Source organism: Diadema antillarum, unplaced genomic scaffold (genome assembly GCF_040938485.1).
Source record: "Diadema antillarum isolate AM-2024a unplaced genomic scaffold, OU_Dant_1.0 seq00001050_RagTag, whole genome shotgun sequence".
Classification (NCBI taxonomy): Eukaryota; Metazoa; Echinodermata; class Echinoidea; order Diadematoida; family Diadematidae; genus Diadema; species Diadema antillarum.
In genome coordinates, this window is record NW_027271880.1 from 117,241 (window position 1) to 138,799 (window position 21,559).

The 21,559-nt window shown below is 40.3% G+C and overlaps 1 protein-coding gene across 1 annotated transcript in view; it reads left to right on the forward strand.

Annotated features, from left to right (window-relative positions):
- LOC139743110 (ectopic P granules protein 5 homolog) overlaps window positions 1–21,559 on the forward strand; it is a 59,566-nt gene that overhangs the window by 25,808 nt on the left and 12,199 nt on the right. Inside the window, exons 17-34 of the mRNA XM_071653615.1 lie at window positions 1,153–1,272; window positions 1,868–2,205; window positions 2,660–2,806; window positions 3,782–3,899; window positions 4,442–4,651; window positions 7,696–7,926; window positions 8,613–8,779; window positions 9,123–9,410; window positions 9,914–10,037; window positions 10,511–10,646; window positions 11,445–11,616; window positions 12,351–12,441; window positions 13,034–13,117; window positions 13,570–13,712; window positions 14,212–14,377; window positions 16,087–16,281; window positions 17,833–18,055; window positions 20,746–20,891. Of these exons, the coding sequence (XP_071509716.1) occupies window positions 1,153–1,272; window positions 1,868–2,205; window positions 2,660–2,806; window positions 3,782–3,899; window positions 4,442–4,651; window positions 7,696–7,926; window positions 8,613–8,779; window positions 9,123–9,410; window positions 9,914–10,037; window positions 10,511–10,646; window positions 11,445–11,616; window positions 12,351–12,441; window positions 13,034–13,117; window positions 13,570–13,712; window positions 14,212–14,377; window positions 16,087–16,281; window positions 17,833–18,055; window positions 20,746–20,891 (3,099 nt within the window). The remainder of the gene's footprint in view (window positions 1–1,152; window positions 1,273–1,867; window positions 2,206–2,659; window positions 2,807–3,781; window positions 3,900–4,441; window positions 4,652–7,695; window positions 7,927–8,612; window positions 8,780–9,122; window positions 9,411–9,913; window positions 10,038–10,510; window positions 10,647–11,444; window positions 11,617–12,350; window positions 12,442–13,033; window positions 13,118–13,569; window positions 13,713–14,211; window positions 14,378–16,086; window positions 16,282–17,832; window positions 18,056–20,745; window positions 20,892–21,559) is intronic.

The following is a 21,559-nucleotide window of genomic DNA, read 5'->3' on the forward strand; positions in this document are numbered from 1 at the left end:
CAGGTGGATCTGGCAAGAGAAAGTCCATTATGATTGAAGGAGAGATATAAGCCAAGATGGATAGCAGAAGGGAAGAGTTAAAGTGTTGGAAAGAGGGATTCTCAGTGGAGGATGAGAGAAAAGTGACTGATATTAAATCGATTTGTATTTCTTTCCTATATTGCTGCTGTGAAAGCAATGACAGCTTGTAAACAAGCAAGCATGGGGGCAGTGACTTTAAGTCACTTTTCGTGTTTCCCAACTCCTTATAGTCAGGTGATCCCATCACTGCAAGCCCTTGAGGCTTTTACGGGACACCTTTTTCTTTCACTTTACTTTACTTCTCTCTTCTTTTTTTTTTTTTTAAGTCTGACTTCTTTAAAAGTCTGACTTGTTACCACTTTGTTATATGATGACCTATGTCATCCCTTTGTGTATTATGTGTGAATTATGTTATATTTCGTCTTTTTTAACTGTTTATTATATTGTAAATGTGGAAAGAAATAAAGGAGAGTTCTATGCTCTCGGGCACTTGATCAAAAAGCCCCTTTGAAAGAACAAGACATGAACATAAAGTGCCTTGCCTAAAAGGGCACAACCACTGCTGCTGGGGAATTTGAACCAGGAACCTCAGGATTGATAGTCCATGGTTTTATCTACTGAACCACGACAGCTCCTCCATAGAATGTTGACAATGTGGGAGATGGAGAAAAGTTTATCATGGAAAGAAGCAGTTGTTAACAGATGAGGAGAAATTTGGAATGGAAACTTCGAAGATATAAAAGATGGAGGCATAAATGTACAGGAGAAACCTGTAGAGGAGGCAATCAAATTAGTTTGGCAGAAGGAGGGCAAAGATTCTTTTGCGATTATGACAGAGTAGGATCGTGAGAGAAACCAAGATTGATGGATTAAGTGGGAGGAAATAAAAGGGAAAATGGAAGAATGACGACGGATTGCAGAAGTGATTAATAAAGGCTGATAAACTTTATCTTTTTTTTCCCCTCAGTGTAGTACTTCTTGCATTGTCTCAGTGTAGTACTTCTGGCATTCACAAGAAACTGTTGCTAAACTTACATGACAGCCAAGTTGAGAGTTACTTGGGCTTGTGATATATCAATGAAAGGTTCATGATGTGGCGTGATCTTTTCTCATCCTGTGATCACATTTCAGGAAGATGAGCTGGTGCTGGACATCGATCTCCATCGCAAAGTAGCCATCTTGGTGATGGAGGCCTTCAGCAAGCACATCATGGAGAGACAGCAGGGAGCTTTCATCGCCTCCACCCTATCAGTGAGTGGCATATCACTTTTCCCTGCAGCAGTGCAGCTTAGTTTTCTGATACAGTCTATCCAAATCAAATCCAAAGGGACCAGAGAAATCGTTTGACTTAAGTTGAATCTTGACATCCATGGTAGAATTGACACATGTTTAGATCCATTTGGGGTAAAATTATTCTTAGACATAGCCAATTTGTTCACATGTGCGACATTGTTTTGGGTGAACCAGCAGAAGGATCATTAGTGAGAGAGAAGTATAAGGGGCATCCCCCACATGAACCCCCACTCTTGCCGCAGGCGGCCACTCGGCTTCCTGGCAACTCGTGCACACTTGACATGGAGTTGACTGTCCTATTCTTATACTCAAAGTATGAAATGATTGGGTGACATGTTGTAGTGCATAAGCATGCTGCTCAGCATGTTGGAAAAGTAGAGAAAAGTTGACAGGAACAGTGTGATGTGGTACCTGAGAGAAAACGCATATCTTTATGTGTTTGCACATGGGCAAATTCTTGATTGACCAACTGCGAAAATTGAGAGATACATGTTTTTGTGCTTGACTGTCTCTGATAAATATATGTTATTCATATTTACTTTCTCTCACCCAGTGGGGCATTTCCATTGTGCTGGGGGACGTTGTCCAACTAGACGTTTGGTGCTGGGACATACTCAACAAGCTCCGCCTCCACACCCAAGATCAGCCAATCCCAGTCCTCCCTGCCGCTGGAGCAGTGGGAGGCGCGTCAAGCGGCCAATCGCTCAGCAAGAGCTCAAAGTCTGCAGAAGGACAAGGATTCCTCCAGGACGAAGAGGGGCGGAGGGAGGGCGAGTTCTGCCCCCCAGATCTCAAGTCCGACCCCCTCCTGTACCCTGTCAACAAAGCCCTGGAGAGCAAGACGCCGCTGGCCTGCTACATCGCAGTGGCAATGACCAAGGCTGGTCATGAGTAAGTTGGAATTAATTCATCACCTCCATTTGATTAGAATCAGTCATTTGTCCCATCCATCCTATCCCTCTGATAGGCTGTAGAAATATGAACGAAATTGGAGTCAAAAGACCAGTACATACTCTTGCATCAAAATCTATAGGAAAAAATTGCCTTAAGGACCTTGTAAGGAGCTTTTAAGTGCAGCTTTTCTTGTTAGTATTTAAAATGCTTTCTATTCCTAGTGTCCAGTGAGGCATTCTGTCAAATGTTGCCATTTTTGGCAAGACATTGGAAGGATTTTGTATTGTCAGGAACAACTTCAGTAGGGAACCTAAAGGCACACTCACAAAGTTTGTCGTGTCGTGTCATTTCAGGAAGAGGTTGATAACTTTCCTACAATTCCTGTGTCATGAAGGGAGACTCATCATCCTAAATGATTTCAATATTGCAACCATATTCTTAATCTCTGCAGTGTTGAGAACTTCCTTTCCAAGGGACTGGAGTACCTGCAGAACCTCGTCACCTCTGGCTGCCACAGGATGTGCATCCCCCTCATTGGCAAAGTGGTACCAACCTTCATCAATGCGGGGCACCAGGAGTACCTGCTGACCAACGTCAAGTACGGACAATTCCATTTGTTATGGGGGATTATTAGTTAATGGTGGAATGATGTTACACGTATATCAGGGACTTAAATGTGTCAATTGTAATCAAAATAGAAACGAAGAAAATATGTTTTAGGTGTAAAATATGTCTTTTCTGAAATTTGGTTAAGCATGCTTTATATGTGAAAAATGTCCATGTTCAAAAACGAGATTATTTCTACCCTCAAAATATGTTACTTTTTTTCTTTTCACCAGTTTGTTTTTAATCTGCAGAGGTTGTCAGCCCTGCATATGGCCTTTTATGATGACTCAACAGTTTTGGATCTGTCTCACAGCAAATCATTTCTATATCTATTCAAGAGGGGGAACTCCAGTAATCTATATATATTTATGTAGGATGTGCTTTGAATTGAAATTGAAAGGCTTTACTTTGACGTTCAAGCATTAATCCAAAAATGCAAAACTGCAGTTGTGAATGTATGCTTCAGTGTATATGCCCAATTGTATGTGTATTAAAGGCATTAGCTTCATTTTCTAAAGAATTATACTTTGTAAACACAACATCATTTATTTGTTGTGTTGTTTATATGAAGTAGTCATAGGTTAAAATCAGTACCTTCAGATCATGATCAGTTGCTTTAGAAAAAAAAAAAATCTCTTCTGTTCAAATGGACAGAAACATACCATGGATCAATTACGAGCATTAGAATGTGAAAATAATGTAATTCCAGGAGAAAAAACACTTGTCTCGTAAGTGGTGACTAGTGGACGATTAACTACTGTAAAACACGATATTTTCGCGGCATGAAATTTTCGTGAATTGGAGCCGACGGCCTTTTGCGAGTTGCCTCTACCATTCAATGCGTATAGTGTAGACAAGAACTTTCACATGCATTTTAATTTGCGAATCTTGGCTCTCGCGAAATTCGCAAAGTCAAAATGCACGCGAACATTCCTCGTTTTACAGTACTTCTGTGTTTTTCCTTTAGATTCATCTCCATGATTGAGACCATATTGAATGGTGATCAGCAGTACTCCAGACTCCTACAGAAGCTCTCTATGTCCTTCCAGACCAAGTGCACTGCTCTCTTCTCCAGCATGATTGCAGTACGTCTACTCCTTCTATAGTAATTTTTGTTTCTAGAACAGTCCGGAGATGGTTGATCAATATATCATATGTATTATTCCCATCGAAAGCGGTGTACCAGTTATATCACTTTAACAAATGAATAGGAATTGAATCCATAGAAACTTAAGTACAATGTACATGTATCTAAAGATTTTTCTCTTCTTTTCTTTATAATGTTTTATTCATCTGATGGAATGATTGTGTGATAAAATAATTCTCATGGAATGTTCCCCTGGGCAAGCATATACATATGAGGTGTGTTTAGCAAGCTAGTTGACTTTATGATTGGAATCAGTAATGGTTAGGCCTGCAAAAAGCAGGTTCATATCCTACAGTCTAACTGCACTCATTCCATTAAAAAAAAAAAAAGACAAGAAAGGGTTATAAATCACGAAGTGACGTCACTCCCGGGGGTATAATCTGGTGATATTCACACTATGACTCCACCCTGTGTCACTCCCCTATTTTCCCTTTCTCCCCCTTTCCCCCTCCCCCTTCCCCCTCTCTATACCCCACATAGACTCTCTTGAGGGCATCCAAGGCCCCCGGCGCCCCGCCCGGTTCCACAGAAGCCCTCCTGGAGTTCTGGCTGACTGTCCTCACCTCCTGCAAGAACTGGCACACAAACTACGACATCTGCCAGGTGCTGGACACCACGCTGGAGGCTGCCCTCGTGTGTTGCAAGGCGAGCAGTGTGCTCACGCAAGAAGTCTTCCTGATGCATTTCAGGGTGAGTGGAAAAAGCAGTGTGGATTTCTGCTGAACATTCAAAACTAGACACTGATTGTGCCTCAAACCTGTCCATACATGTATGTATTTGCATTGTGTTTTTCACATTTTCTAAAGAATGGTGTTGATGTCAATAAATGCTGCAAAGTTCTTTTTAAGTATGTTCTCTGAAGATCAGTACACAGATTGTGTTTAAAGCTGCCATTAATTTATAGTTTCAATATTCTATGTTACTGCTTAAAAAAAAACAACAACAAAAAACTGTATGTGCTGTATCATGGCATGACGTAAGAGGTTGTGGAATGGCTTCCTAACTGTTTGTGGCAGGGAATATGGTTATATACAACTGAATTCTTTTTTTTGTGGACAGTGGTGATGATTTCTGGCACTTAAGGAGGAAATTAATTTGACTAAACTTTAACTGACATGTGAGGAGGATATGAAAACACAGACATACACACACACACTCACAAAAACAAAAAAAACAAGAGTTTAATCAGATACTTTTTGTTGTTGTTGTTTTATGTATATCATGTGGACACGAGTTCATTACTACAGTAGGAAGCCCAAGGAATGTTTCCCACCCCTTTCATATTTCTTCTTCTTTGCATGCTACATAGTCTTGCAAAGGGCGATTCCCTCCTGGACACCATGAACTTTTCCATGTCAAATTTATCATGTTAAATTGAACAGCCTGAAGAAGAACAAATTATAATGTACATTAGGAAGAAATGAAACATTAGCCCATGTTCTCCTATAATGTAATATGAGGAAGTAATACTTTACCATTTGTTCTGCTTATGATGTAATGTGATGTCATGATTTCAGTCTGTAAAGTACCTTAATTTTTTTCGTATCATTTGTACGTGTTCCCTCCAAGCAGTCATTTCGTTACAAGAAATCAGTGCAGGTAGCCAAGACAATGCTTCTGATCTTCTTTATTGCACTTTCCACCATGTCAGTTAAATCTTTCACAGACTTTACTTTGTAACCTACATACCAAAAAGCTGTTACTGTTTTTTCACGAGATGTTGTTATTTGACACTGAGGCTATCGTAATTGCACTAATTCCTGTGTGTTCACTCCGCAGCAGTGATTTGTGAAATTCATGAAAATTAAATCCTGATGAAAATAACAGCATTTTACTAGTATTTGCATCCAGCCACTTCACCCTTATGTTTTTATTTGTGTAAGTTTTCCTCATGATGTTTCAAATGGATTCACCTGTTTGCCTTGCATGCATTGCATTTTTTTTTTTTTTTTTTTGTATTTGTCATCCTGTAATTTAGGGATCCGCCCCTTTCATTTTTAACTTTCATGCATTGATTAGAATCATCAGAATATGTCTAATGCTTAAGACAGCATATGCTGTTGATTTTATGATTTGACATGTTATCTAATTATGTAAGACTGCTACATTATAGAACTTCAGTTTCCACCAATGCTGCACATTACTGACTTTGCTTTCAGCACTGATCATATTATTGAAGCTCAAAAATTTTTCTTCATGAACAACCCAATACTAAATTGTAACATTTTTTGATCAGAGAAATAGCCGTGAGTAAACTAATGTAATGGCATATTTTCAAATGAGGTTTTTAGATGTCATTTGATGAAGTCTTTCAAGTTTTTTGCCCCAAGAGGCAAGATCTGATAAGTAGCAACTTTCTGTCAAAAAGTACTAACGTGCAAGGCAGTTCATGAATTGCTTTATCTGGCGGAAGACTTGCAGGTTCCAAGACTAGCAAAAATTGTACTTTCCTGAGCAAGAGAAAGAGTGAACGTGATATGGACATATTGTCTAAGCAGATTCACAGCATTTCCTTGTTAATACATGCAAAACCCACTGCTTTACAGTGTGAAAGTTTTCTTTTTCCTTAACATTGGCTCTGACCTTGAGTTAAAGAAAAAAATGTTGAACTATCCAAGCAAGGTGCACCCATTATGTGTTATCCCTCTAACTACAGTGGATTAGGAGTGTGACTACATTCTTTCTTTATTGTGCATTGTGACTCCCCACCTCCACCTCCACCACAAGCTTCAGTGTGTCACTGCACTGCCCTTTACTATATGTTAACCAGCTACAAACATCATCAAAGACCCATCAACCTACCAGACTACCTGTATCGTCCCCTAGTGGCAATCTTTTTGTGCACTGTATCAGTGGTGTTTTGGGATGGAAGTTGTGATGGATTTGAATTGAATAAGGCAATCTGGACTTTGATGTATCAACATGGCTATAAGTGTTGAGTTAGGCAATCTGACAAGTTGTTTCAAAGCTAACAAAGAGTTAAAATGGCTCACTCCTTCATGCAACGCGTGAACAAACAAAGATGCCCCCCCCCCCCCCCCCCCCCCCGAATATGATAGTGGTGTTCATGTACTCCTGAAATGAATGTTTTTTGAAAATCAATATATGCAGTGCGATGTGTAAATTCTTGGGTGTGGACACCACAAAAAGGTCAACTATGTCATGCAATGTGAAAATGAGTCCCACTTGATAAAAAAAAAAAAAAATCTTGATAATTTTCCCTGCTTATTTTTATTTTTTTTTTCAATGCCACAATGCACCTCTCCACAGAATGTCTACACAGTCTGATTACCAGCATCACATTCCGTTTATTTGTTCAGATTCAAAGTGCTTGATTTGCAGCCAAGTGATTTTTTTTATTGTTTTCTTCATTCCAACTTGATTCTTTTTTTTTTTTTCTTCAAACTCTTGGGATAGAGTTGGCATGTTTGAATGGTGGCAAATGAAATCAATTGTAGTTGTTGTTGTTGTTTATAGAAAAAAATATTAGACATGGCCCTGTCGAAAAAAAACACAAAATTTGCTCCAGGCAATACTTATATCAAGTTAACCAATGTTATAAGCAGATCAAACGTTTTGCATTGCAGTGCAAAAGCAAAGCCGACAACTCCAGTGTATGAATGCAACTACTCGTACAAAACTCGCCGAAACAAAACTGAAACAAAACTGATGTAAAAACTTAGGAGTGACTCTCTCTCTCTCACTGTGTCCGTCCCCTCGTCCTTCTCCCGCAGAAGAAGGTGTCCAGCACGAAGGCGCCAAGCCTCCTGTCTTCCGTCATGTCCCTAGTGACCTCGGCCAGCCCGCTGCCCAGCATGCAGGAGCAGTACAAGAAGGACTTCCCCTGGCTGGCCTACTCCTTCATGCTGGCCGAGACCCAGTTCCTGCAGGAGAGCGGGGCGCTCCAGGCGGTCTCGCAGGAGCTCCACGGCAACCCCTCCATGACAACGGACCAGGCTGTCAAGGTAGATGCGTCTCTTCATTCTCTATTCAGGCAGTTACAAATCTTCAGTGTGTGTGTGTACGTGTGTGTATGTGTGTCGCAGATGTGACTATGCATCACATGAGCAAAAAAAAAAAAAAATTGCAGAGGAACAAATTTGTGTGGTAAAGTGGCACTAGATTGATATGTCTATTCTTCAACCAATAAAGATGTGGGTTTGAAATTGAAAATATGATTCTGAAATTTGATTTAGCACTCCCAATATGTGCAACGGTCACAAACGTTAATGGGAACATTATTGCTGTGTAGCATATGTTTTTAACACCATGTATCAGATTTTTTTTTTTTCTAAATGCAGAGATCAGCAGCTCTATCAATGCATATCGCTCATTGATTTCTTTGTAAACGTTGAAACAAAGATGTGGAGGAATGACTGAGAATTTTGATTCCTCCTTCCTTGTGTCATCACCCATTTCTGGCTGCACTCCTCCTCTTTCTTTCCCTCCTTCTTTTTCTCTTTTTTCCTTCTCCTTTTCCTCCCTTCCTCTCCTCCTCGTCCTCCACATCCTGATCATCATCATTGCCGCCACCGCCGCCGCCGCCACCATTATCATCATCATCATCATCATCATCATCATCATCATCATCATCATCATCATTCTACCCTCCTCCTCCTCTCCTTCTTCTTTGTCCTGCATCCTCTGGTAGAAGGTGAGCCAGAAGACGAAGAACAGCTTCCTGGTGAATGTCAACCAGCTTCCAATCTACCGATGGGCCCAGCTGGCTCTGGATACCACCATCCACCATCCTCTCCTCCCAGTCATCTGGCAGAAGTTCTTCTCCCTCTATCTCGAGAGAATGAACATGGGCGGGAGGTAAGTGGTCCTCCATTCCCTCCTCCCCTACCCCTCCCCACCGAACAAAAATAAGGAAACAGAGAAAAAGAAAAAGCGACAACAATTGGCCGACACATATACACAGAAAGTAATTTTGACAGAATATTATAGACAGTATGGAAGTTACACACTTATTGTCAAGCATGGTAGATAATCTCAATAAAGTCATCTTTCTTTTGAAAAAAAAAATCTCCTATATGTATTATAACAAAATGGGTATCCTGAAAGCTACACACATTGTTATTTCCCCCAGAATGAGAACTATTTGATGGTATAATTAAATTGTTCTCTTGAATTTCTCCCACCTCACTTTAATACCCAGGACTCTGGAGAGGTACAGTATCGGACTGCGCTACTTCCACAGCTTTGCCGATTTGGCCTTCATGAAGCAGCTCAAGCGGCAGCTCTCCCGCTCCGCGGACGCCCACCACAACGCCAGCCAGGGCCGCTACCCGGAGGGACAGCGCCCTCATAGGCAGAGCCAGAGGGCTGCCATGATGGACCAGGAGGCTGCCAGTTGGGACGGAGGCAGTGAACTGGAACAGAGTTATAGTGAAAGGGAGGAATTCGACAATCGGCAAGACAGAGAATTTCAGACCAAACTGCTCAAGTATGTGGCCATTTGAAGTCTTTGTGATACCTCAGTGACAGCGCGTTAACCACAGAGATTCTGTTGTTTTTTATCTAGCTGTGCTTGCATCTTTAAATCACAGTGTGAGATGATTACAACACTGTTTATGTAGTGCAAACTTTGAATATTGCTATTTCATGAGGGATGACTTAGGTTATCACTGCTTCATGAAATATTATGTACAAGAATTTGAGTACTGCAAACTTATTGCTATTTCGTTACGGATGGCTGCTTATCACTCTTTTATTAGATTACTTGTGCAAGAATTTTAGCACTGCAAACTTATTGCTATTTCGCGGAGGATGACTTTGGTTATTATCATTATAAATTATTTTTCTGGCAAGTAATGTACTGATGCACAATTAGTATTGAAAGTGACACAACACATGTCACTTTCTTGTATTTGTATTACTTTCAAGAGAGCGAGAAAGAAGAAAAAAAATAAAGTTAATCTCAAGACTTGTATCCACTGTTACTTGCAGGTTGTACCAGACTTACGGGCTATGGCTAGAGGAACCGCTGCTCCACGACGCCAGCCTGTACCTTCCTTCGCTGCCAGAGCAGTACGACGGAGAGAAGCTTGCCAGGATTTTCAACGGGGACCTGGTGAGTAATGAAGGAGGGATGGGAGAAGATGGAGTGTTGGGGAATCATTTTTTAAAGTCGCATTAGTGGGACAGATGAGCAAACAACCAGCTATCAGGATCAAGCTTATCTCATTTTAAAAATTAGGATTTCATTCATTTTCATTCATAAGAAAAGAACAGTTCAAGTTATGTCTGTGAGAGGTGTATATTGTCTGATCTTACTCAATAAAGCATTCTTTGAAGGATATTTCCTGATTTAACTCCGATTCAGTTTGAGATTTAAAGTTGATGATATGGAGGAAGTGTGGTTGCACCTGTCATGTGGTGAATAAAACTTACAACTGTTTTTTTTTTTTCAAATCAAATTTTATTTCCAATAACACATGTCTGTTTTCAATACAGATTCAAAGAAAACAAAACGTACAATGCATGATAACCAAAAATATGCATATATACTATGGAAATGATTTTGTTGATGTATTCTCATGACAGGAACCATGGATGGAATATGTGGACTGGGATGAAGTGAATTTTGGTGTGGACAGACTGGTGACCCAGTGGCTCCAGGTCACCAAACCTCCCACCTACAAGAACATGGGCACCAACCATGGAGAACAAGAAATAGAAGGTAACACCAGTCTTGTTTGTAAGGATGCTGTCATCCTTCTGAGTACTACTGTATATGCCATATATGTAGCGAGTCTAATTTTTCGGGAATCCGGACTTCCCATCAATTTTGCGAGTGGTTAAATTCGGGATTGTGGAGCGCAGTACCGAACAGAGAAATGTATGCGTGCATGTCACATTTGCGTCGGAATCAGAGCTAATATTTTTGTGCATTTTTAAATTCGCGAATAGCACCCAATTCGTGAAATTCATGAAAATAAGAACCTTGCAAAATATTTGAAATACACAGTATCTCTCCTACATCTCCCATACATACTGTGTGTCATTAAACATATCAATGCCCCCCCCCTCCGATCTCTGTCACTATTACACTCACATATGTTCAACTAGAAATGAAAGTCAGTAGGCAGCTTGAGGATAAAGGCCACAAAGCTGTCACATTTATGCACATTTTAGTTATTCTTTCTTTCTTGAAATTTGTGTCTTTTAATGGCCTTACCCTAATGGGTGTCATAGGCATTACATTTTGGGGTTCTTTGTCCAACCCAGGTGCCCTCATCGCAAGTTTAGAGAGGACAGTGGGTTTTCACAGTACCTATAAATCAAGGTATGCTTTGTGAGGGATAGATGCACTCATTAGGTTTTGGGGTATAACAGTCCCTCCTGGTGAAAGGTTGTTGGTAACTGAACCTTGACTACTATAAATGGCATTTGTCAACTGCAACTTCACCTAGAAGTGTCTGTTGATAATACATTTGTCTGTTTGTTTGCTTCTTTTTAAATTTTTCCCCTGAAACAGCCACCAGTCAGATCCTGTCCAGGTTGTCCCAGTACGACACGCCCAAGCCCCCTCCAGACATCCCAGAGCTGGTGGCTCCTGTGGGAGACATCGCGGAGCATCTGATGGTGGACCACCAGGCTATGGCTCTCTTCATTGAGGAAGACCTCAAGGACATGCTGGAGTATGCCAAGTGAGTGTGTCCGCCTCAAGCCACGTCCTCCATTGCAGTGATTGATTAACATTCTTGCCCTCGTCTTTTTCAGGGAAGTCAGAAGGTTATTTAGTGTTTTCCTGTAAACATACATCATATTTAATCTCCCTGACTTTCATTTGACTACTTAATCCATTTTTTTAAGATTAAAAAATTCCAATAAACCTCATACGGGACCTGTGAAGTGTTCGTTGCTCGTGAGTTTAAGTATTGGTTGTAGTAATGTGCAGGGCAATCACCTTCCGTTTGTTTCAAAGGTCAGTATTTGTGTGTGTGTGTGTGTGTGTGTGTGTGTGTGTTGTTTGAATCCATACTGTTTTTCTTTTAGCACAAACGAAATACTGCATACGCCATATATTTAGCGAGTCTGAATTTTTGCACATCGAGACTTTGTGACGATTTCGTAAGTGGTTAAATTTGCGATCGTGAAGTACAGTACTGAACAGAGAAATGTGTATGTGTTTGTCACATTCATATCGGGATCAGAGTCATTATTTTTGTGTGTTTTTAATTTTCCGAATAGGTCTGACTTACGAAATTCGCGAAAAGAAAAAACCTCGCGAAACATTTGGCATATACAGTATGCCAAAGAGCTATGATATCCAGAGGCTTTGTTTTCAATAATAGCCTTTTCTCAGGGCTGTTTGGAATGATAGATTTTGAGTGCTTTTTGTTGCATCTACGTGCATACTGTGTATCTGCTGTTTTTGCAGCTCCTTTGCCACGAGAGAAAGCTACAATGTTGCCTTGGATCTTAGCTACGTGGAACTGTTGCCAACTCTCTATCACAACTCAGAGGTTGAGGTCAGTCTTCATGTTTTGGTTTTTGTGTGTGTGTGTGCTTCTGTCACTAAGCTTGATACTTGTGAAGCCTAGATTCCAAAGCGAATGCAAGCCCTGGGGGGTGTTTCATCAACGAGTTCGTCGGAGGTTTTCACCGACAAATTTGCTATCAGCCAATCAGACGCAAGGATTTCAGTAGCTTTTAACAGTTGTCAGTGTAAATCACTGACAAAAAGTTTCATGAAACGGTCCCCTGGTCTTGCAAAGCTTGTGAGGATTTGATGTCGAGCGTGATTTTTTGAGGGCAAATCCCCTTGGCCTTGACTTATATTAAATGTTTTTCACTGAAGACACATTTTAGAGGATCTTCATTGTTCGTCAAATTTCTTTCTCTTAATTTTTTTTTTCAGTATGCATGAATGTGCATGACTTTCATGTCCCTTCTGATTGAATCATCTTTAGATATTTTCAATATCATTTTGTAGCAGCTGAAGAAGAAGAAGACTTCTTGTTTGATAATTGATGATGCGTAAGAAACTTCAAATGGTATGTGATTATAATCAGGGCCTCTGAAATTGTTATAATTGTGTTTTCATTGTGTTCTTCTCTTTAGACTCGGCTAGAGATACCTTGTAAGGCGGGGATTGTATCAAGGCATCGACATCAATGTGCTGGACCGGCCAGGATAGCTGTCAGGGTAGGCTGTTGTGTTGGTGAACGAGAGAAAATATGTGTGGAAATATTTTGTTAAATATTAGAATTTTCACAAGTGACTGGAACAAAACTACAGTGAAATAGACCATGTGGATACTTGCAACCTTTGCCATTACAAAAGGCAAATGAGAAATTCATTTCTGTTTTTTATTACAAGTGCTGCCATATGAAGTGTTTATATTGCATAAAAGAAATTTCATGCATTAAATGGTTTATGTTTAATTCACCAATCGATTATCATTCAGAGTAGATATTACGTATTTTTATCAGCAGTGCTCATGGATGACGAGGAAAAATGATGTTGAAATTTTGTTTTCTTTTATCCAGCTGCAGAATAAATCAGAAGTGTGTAAGCATTTGTGAGCAATTATGATTTATGATGTGTGTGTATATGACAGTATTTAACCTCTCGCATTCCTCTGAAAACATATGCAGCACAAAGCTTTCAAGTTGAGTGATGCGGTCAAGCGCAAGTTGGATGAGAACCGAGCCGAATACAAACAGCTGACCATCGAGATTGAAGCAACTCCTCCTCCAGTCATCTGCTGTGCAGCAGTCCATTTGGAAAATGCCATTACGTGAGTGTAGATTAGATCACTTTTCATGCAGAATTTTCTAAGATAATGGCATTTTATTTTTGTTTTTATGCCTCCACCACGAAGTGTCGCCAGAAGCATTATGTTTTCCGGTTGTCTGTCTGTTCATCTTTCCGTCTGTGGTCAATTTTGTGGACATGGTAACTTCAAAACCATTTGCTGTATCCTAATGAAACTATTTGGTGAACCATGCGATGTGGCGGAGGCATACCAGTGGACATACAATGTAACAACATTTCTAGTTTGTTTTTGTTTTTGCATCGTAGTCCTGCAGATGTAGATGTCTCATTGTGATACATTATACAGTCTCACCCGATCCCCTTCTGAGTGACACCAAATGAAACAGGACCCCCCCTGACAAAACACCTGTACCAAGAGATATATCACTTTATTATGTTTGTTTAGTTTGACCTTGGGTTGTACTGTCGAATGAGGCGCATATAAGTCTTGGCAAGTTTGTCCAAAATTTTTTGTCCATTAGAAACCTGATCAACTTTTCCCGTGCCGCCAGTGATGGGGAGCGTGAGGCCAGCAAGCAGGTGGGCGTGGCCTTTCTATATCACCTTGCCAACCGGATGAATGATGACTGTCGGCATTATCCACCCACGCGCCAGTTCTTCACCTCCTGCATTGAGATACTGGGACAAGTACATATGGCCTTTATGCTTTCAAAACTTTTATATTACCATGATATACATGTGATCTTTTTGGAATCAACTACATTCTAAAAGGTCACGTGATTGTGGGAGTATTTGTTTTTATGCCTCCGCCACGAAGTGGTGCCGGAGGCATTATGTTTTCGGGTTGTCCGTCCGTCCGTCCGTCCGTCCGTCCTTCCGTCCGTCCGTAATGATTTTTGTGGACAAGGTAACTATCAAAAGCTGTTGAGGTATCCTGATGAAACTTGGCATGTATGTGTATTAGGGGGTGAAGTTGTGCCTATCAACTTTTGGGTGCACGTGCTCAAGGTCAAAGGTCAAAAGGTCAAGGTCAAATACATAAAATTTCACTATTTCCACCATATCTATGCAATGCCTGAAGATATTTTCTTGAAATTTAGTGTATACATGTATTACCCAATTTAGATTCTCTGGTGAAAGTTTGGGTCATGAGGTCAAAGGTCAAAGGTCAAAAGGTCGAGTAAAAGTATTAAAACTTCTTTTTTTTTCTCTGTAAATTGGAAAATTGTTCAAGGTATCTTCATGGAACATAGTATATATACATGTACTGACTGGCAGTGATTATCTAGAGTATGTAGGGTTCATGGGGTCAAAGGTCAGGGGTCAAAGGTCAAGTGCAACACTTCAAAATTTTACTATTTCCCTCATGTTCATGCAATGCCAGCAGGATTAGTATTTTTTTTTTTACACTTGGTGTATGCATGTGTAACCTAATAGAAATTCTCTGGAGAGTTTTTTTTTCTTTTTCTTTTTTTATTGCCTCAAAGGTCAAAAGGTCAAAGATCAAGTGAAAGTGCTGAACTAACTTTTTCCTCCATATCTCGGAAGTGGCTCAATTTATCGTGAAACCTACTGCATATCTATGAATGTTCTACCTGAAAGTGATTATCTTATGAATTTTAGGGTCTAAGGCCAGATGAACATGGTAACAATTTACTATTCAGTACAGAAATTGCACTTTTTCTCCATACCGGTACCATGAAAATTACTCAATGCATAAATGTATGAATGGGTCAAAGTCAAGTTAAAGTCCTTAAATCCCCAAATACATGCTCTCCTATTCATCCAATTAAACCAAGTTCAAGGAAGGTGAACATTCAACACATTTCTGACAAACTTGTCATTTCAATATTTTGCCAGTTTTGTGAAAATGTAGTCACACATTGTCCACATGGACTATCTAGACCTATTAGGAGAATCATGCATTATGGCGGAGGCATACCAGTCGCCATAGCGACATTTCTAGTTGATGTTATGTGCAAGGACGTGAAGATATGAATTGAAGTTTATTTAAAATGTAAGTATTAGTATTACAAATTTCATTACAACATTTAAAAAAAGATGTGTATGATCAGGTATTAATGTTTAATCCGTTAAGATACTGGAATGTTAGTGCCCTTGTCCTTCAATATTTTTCTCATACTCACATAAAATTTGTGTTTTTGTTTTTCTTTGGTCATTACTATACATTTAGATCAATAGAAATTAATAGATCTGACCAGAAAATGTGATAGAAGTTGGCTCTCCGTTCTGCTTTATATAATATGCTGTATTGGTAAACATCAACATGATTAGTATGATTATCATAGAATTGTATAACTGTAATTCCATATTGCATACAGCAGCATGATTGTTCTGTTTGTTTATTTGTTTGTTTGTTTTCTCTTCGTGGTCAGGAATTTGTCCGGCCGTATCCGGAGCAGGCCCAACCTCTTCTGCATGAGATTCTGACCAACCACAAGCTGGCCGGCATCCTTGCCCCCAACTTTGTGCCCTGCAACTGCCCAGAGACCTTTGTGCACATGTACACGGAGGTTGTTCGGGCCACGGGCAATGACATGCAGGACCTTGCCTTTATGCTTCTGACCAAGGTAGGTATCTTGAGCTTTTGCTATTGTGCTTGCATGTTCTGTATGATTCTGACAACTAAGCCTTGTTTTAACAGAGCCTTTCAAGTCAGAGTAACTGTGACAACTTCTGGGCAATCTTTATTTGTGACCGTGCACCTCAAAACGAACATAAAGTCGCACACACTGATTTTGCGTGAGGACTGAAAATAAGTGAAATGGGTCAACCTAGCCGAACTTGACTTTTTCATATTTTCTGAAAGAGCGGGTCTTCTTTTACATTATGCTAAAATTTTGTATCATAAAACGGGCAGGAAAGTGTGTTTTTTTTTAGCAGTTTATCTCGAACATTTTTGGTAGAATAGTGTGATTAGGTGTGTCTTTAGAATCCCTTTTTCATTTCTGAAAAACCTTGTCCACACTCTTCACTTTCAACTCTAATAACTTTTGAAAGGATATGGCTACTGCTCTGAAAGTTGGCATTAATTATGGACAGAATGTGTTAATGAGGCATGCTTAATTTCAGCTTAATCTGATAATTCCTTCATTGTTGTTACTTTGGTAATTTACTTCCTGTTTTTTGTCCCATTCATCGCACAGCCAGCACGGTTTGGTAAAGATTAAGCGCTTGAATAGACACTGTACTTCAGAGCCTCTTTTCTCAGTTCACACTTTTCCTGAGTTTGTGCTTTCTTTCCAATATTTAGATAGGTTAGGAGAGTCCATTTGATTTGGGTTATACATCATTTTAAAGCTTAAAGTCTGCTCTTTCAGAATATGGTCTTAACTAAAAATTCATGTCTGGCGACTTTTTGTTTGTTTTGAGGTGCAGGGTCACATTTACCCTGCCTGTTAAAACGGTCCCCGCAAAATGTTGCTCGGACACTGTTGCGGTTACTTTTGCCAAATTCTCGGCTAGCCAGCTCGGGTGATTACCCTAACATTACCCGTCATTACCCTGGCAACCTTACTGTTAAAATGCTCTCAAGGTAACATTCCTTTGATACACTCAACATGAATGCACAATAGTCTAAACAGAATGACATACCACTCACTGATCACATGTAACCAAACCCCCTTCGCGCATGAGCACGTAGGTTGTAATGGAAGCCTACTCGGAGAAGGTTTATGGTGTGTGTCTGTTAAAATGATACCCCTTGCTCTCCCCCCTACGATTTTATTGCTTGAGGCAAGAAATTTTGTTCTTGTCGACATTTTCCTGATGTCGTTGGGGTAAGGTCTGTTTAACCCTGAAATGACCTTGGGGGGAGGGCTGATTGAGCCCCCACCCCTCGACATTTTTCACAATAAAGCCGCAACGTAAACATCTCGAGCCGCAACGTGTCATGACTTTTTTCTTTTAAGTCTTGCGCAACTTTTGTGACCAAATTCGTGACGCCTGGGTATAATCAACAGACAAATGTATCATTGACAGACATTTCTAGGTGAAATTACAGTTGGCAAATAAACAGAGCACACGTGACTCATTTCATGGCTTCTGATTGGCTACGTTTTAAACCCATTTTGCAAATACCAATGGAATAGTTTCTTCTCTGTACCTCGTCCCCCTCAAAGTTTGACATCACCCAGTGGCTGGAGAGGCACCGGCCCACGCCCAGCTCTGGCTCCCAGCTCATTGCCGTCATTGGGGAGGCCCTCATGGCCTGTGGTCTGGGAGGGGAGGAGCCCGACGGCCGACCCCTACCCCACTTCGAAGTCTACCGCTCCCACCTCCGGGCCATGTTCCTTCACTGCTTCCCTCAGCACTATGCCGACGTCCTGCATGTCGTCATGAAAGGTATCCAGCCTTAGTTTTTGCGTCGGTTACACAACATACTCATCAGTACTGCTTTGCGATTGTATCTTTCTTGTTTTCTCTGTAAATTTCTTTTTTTTTGGGGGGGGGGGAGGGGGCAGGATTCACAGCTATTAGAGCCCTGTAATGGTTAAGCGCTACAAGTCATTAATTTGCAAGGAGAAACACTTTATGACAGATACCTTTTTACAAATTCATGAAATTCTTGATTGTAAAATTGGTAATCAGTTGCAATAAAAAGATACCTTGTTATTCCCTGTATGTTGCTTTTGTCCTTTTAATGCTATAAGATTTTGATGATATGTGCATGTTGAAATTCATTAGTGAGATATAATGAAAGTAAGGTATAAAAGAAGACTGGAAAAAAAAACCAACAACCTAACAACCATGGAATGATGGTGTTTAACTCTTAACGTGCCATGGTCGCCGAACGGCGACCTTAGTCCTGACGTGCCATGGTCGCCGATCGGCGACTAAGAACAGCGAGAAAAGCATTGATCATTTAAGTTCTTGTGGTACCGTAATGTGTTACACCAAGCAACTGCCAATGATATGTACTGGTAGCTGATTAGCATAGCCATCGTTTCCACTAAAAATATGAGCATGCTTACATTGGAAAATTTTGAGTAAATACACGATTTTTCAGCTAGATGTATTTTTTTCACATCGGGAAAATCCGCAGCGGGCGCACCCTCTGCAACATGTGTATGGATCGAAAGTCTCATAGGTAAACCACGCGTGTGTATGCTATTGACTCTGCGTGTATTGTCTATGCGGTTCCACTCGCATTGTTCCGCTTGGACGCTGTCCTGCGGGAAGCTGCTTTGATTTTGTCCCTCAAAGAGGGTCAGCTTTTGTTCGTTGGTCAAGTCTTTCATCCGTTTGTTTTGGTGAACGTCACTAATCGTCCCCACGCTAGCATAGGAATTGCGCGTGGACAAAGGCCTGCCGATTTCAATAGAGTACGCCCGCCCACGGTCGGCGTAGACAAAAGGAGGATTAGCAGGTTCTTCCTTCTCAGGTGGACAAAAGACACTATTCCAGGGCCCGGGACAATTACTTTAGTTTCAAATACAGGATCTGGGACTAAAGGACTCAGATTTGGGAATGAATTACTGAGGCAGAAAGAAAAATTGCTAAAACAAAATAAACTGCTAGTATCTTTGGAATCATACAATTCTAGAAGGCAATTTTGTTATCATTTGAAAGAGGAGATGTTGCTCTAAAACTTTCTCACAGAGTCATGGGAGCGTTCCATTGAAGAAAAAAACAAGACTGACTCTTTTTTTCCATACTACACAAAAATTTCTAATAATTTTTTTGATGTATGAAATATTTCTGCAATATTTCAGATTCAGATAGATATTGTGGCAAACTGACTGCTTAACACGAAAGAGCAAACATTTCTTGATATATGTTGTGTAGAACTCAATTCAAAACAGTCAATAGTTTCAGAGATATGACGGTTTTAAATTTCATTGTCAGTCCAGTTTCGAAACGTTCTGGTGTTAGGTAAAAATGTCTGGCACGTTAGGGGTTTTGGGCCTGGCACATTAAGAGTTAAAATGGCTCATGCGTGGTGGTTAAGTGTAGCGAGTTTATAGTCAACATGCTGCCAAATAAGTGCGTTTGACGTATTTCATCCATTTTGTTTCAACCCCTTCAGGAATACCATCCTAAATTCCTTTCGACAAGGTAATAAAAAGATGTTGCCCATGGGACTGAAAGAGTTAATAGTCTGTTCAGCCTCACTCTGTTGAGTACATGTATGTCGTATGCAAATGTGCAGTTTTTTGCAGAAAAGCACGAAGGGCTGATATTCCTTATGCCCTGAGACTGAAGTCGTGATAAAAAAGTCTCAACTTTGATGGTGATATCACAGCCAAAGTTGTCTTCCAAAGAGCTATCAGCATCTGATACATTTCCCACAAATCACTGCCTTGTGATTTCAAAGAGATCATGGAAAATTACTTGCCATTAAGTTCTGTTTATACGCCACACTCTTGTATAAGATGCACCCTACTTGAGGAGTTAGTAAAGGACATCATATTCAAAATATCCACCTAAATCTCATGTGTGTTTGCTCAAAAGACTTACTGTAGGTATGTTGATTGCGATATCAATGTCTTTTTCCTCTTCTTCACACAATCATACGTGTGCACCAAATACAAGCATAGCATTGACTTTAAAATGGGGTTTACATACGTCAGCCTTGGCAACCGCAGCCAAGAAATTCTTGTACCTGTTTATAGGCAGCATCCCCAAATTTTTGCTCTTTGTCATGAAGAGAGAGGAAAAATATGCTGTGTATACACAGCACTTTGCCGTACCAGTGAGACCGGTGACACGATATTTGCTCCTGCGACAGTTGCTCCGGTTTTATTTTCTCCAAGGACTTACAGTTATTGTTAGGGTTATTGTGATAGGGTTTGAGGTTTAGTTTAATTTGAGGATTAAGATTAGGGTTAGGGTTATGTTTGTGGGTAGAAATTATATTTGGCTTTAATAGCGTGCAGATATGTCATGGGAGCAATTGTCGCAGGAGCAAATGTCATGGAACCATTGAGACCACCAAGACACTTTAATTCCGATCTGCACCGATGTCTTATGTGCATTGTGGCAAGCAGATGACCAAATATTCATCCTCTGTTTTGTTTCTCTCTCCCACCCAGGGATGGAGGAGAAGAAACTGAGACTGGTCGTGCTCCAGGATGTCCTGAAGGCCCTCTGCTGCCCTCTACTGCCAGACTTTGGAGACATTGGCCAGAAACAGGTTGAAAAGCTGGTGCAGGAGGAGACATACCTGTCTCTCAATGAGGTGAATCTCAGTCAGTCAGTGTGGATACATGGTTTTGTCTATGAATTTGTTTCCTCATCATTGAAGTGGCACGTTATTTTAGTTGTATATTTCTTGATACAATTTGACTGTGAAGTGAAGCCCATAGAAATGGCCATGTATTTAACAATTTCATCAAGTCCTTTGGTTATATTTTGTCTACTAATTTTATCAAATATTTGATCATGTGCTGGTTTATGTCATTATTATAGATAAGGTTGATTTATTTATAGGTTCGGTCCATTAATCTTTTTTCCCCTAACAAGGCACTGTAAACTCTTGGCATGTTGTTCTTGTTGATGTTGTTGTTGTTATTATTTGACACATGTCCCATGAAAATGTGACAGGTATCATAGATTGTCGTCAGGTACTGTATACGCCAAATATTTCGCAAGGTTTTTATTTTCGCGAATTTCGCGAGTCAGGTGCTATTCGTGAAATAAAAGACACACGAAAATATGGACTCTGATCCCGATGTGAATGTGACGTATGTGCGTGCACTTCTCCGTTCAGTACAGGACTCCATGATCGCGAACTTAACCACTTGCGAAATCGTCGGGAATTCCCGATTTGCGAAAATTTAGACTCGCGAAATATATGGCTTATACAGTATCTCCTAACTTTATTGGGAAATGTGTTGAAGAACATCC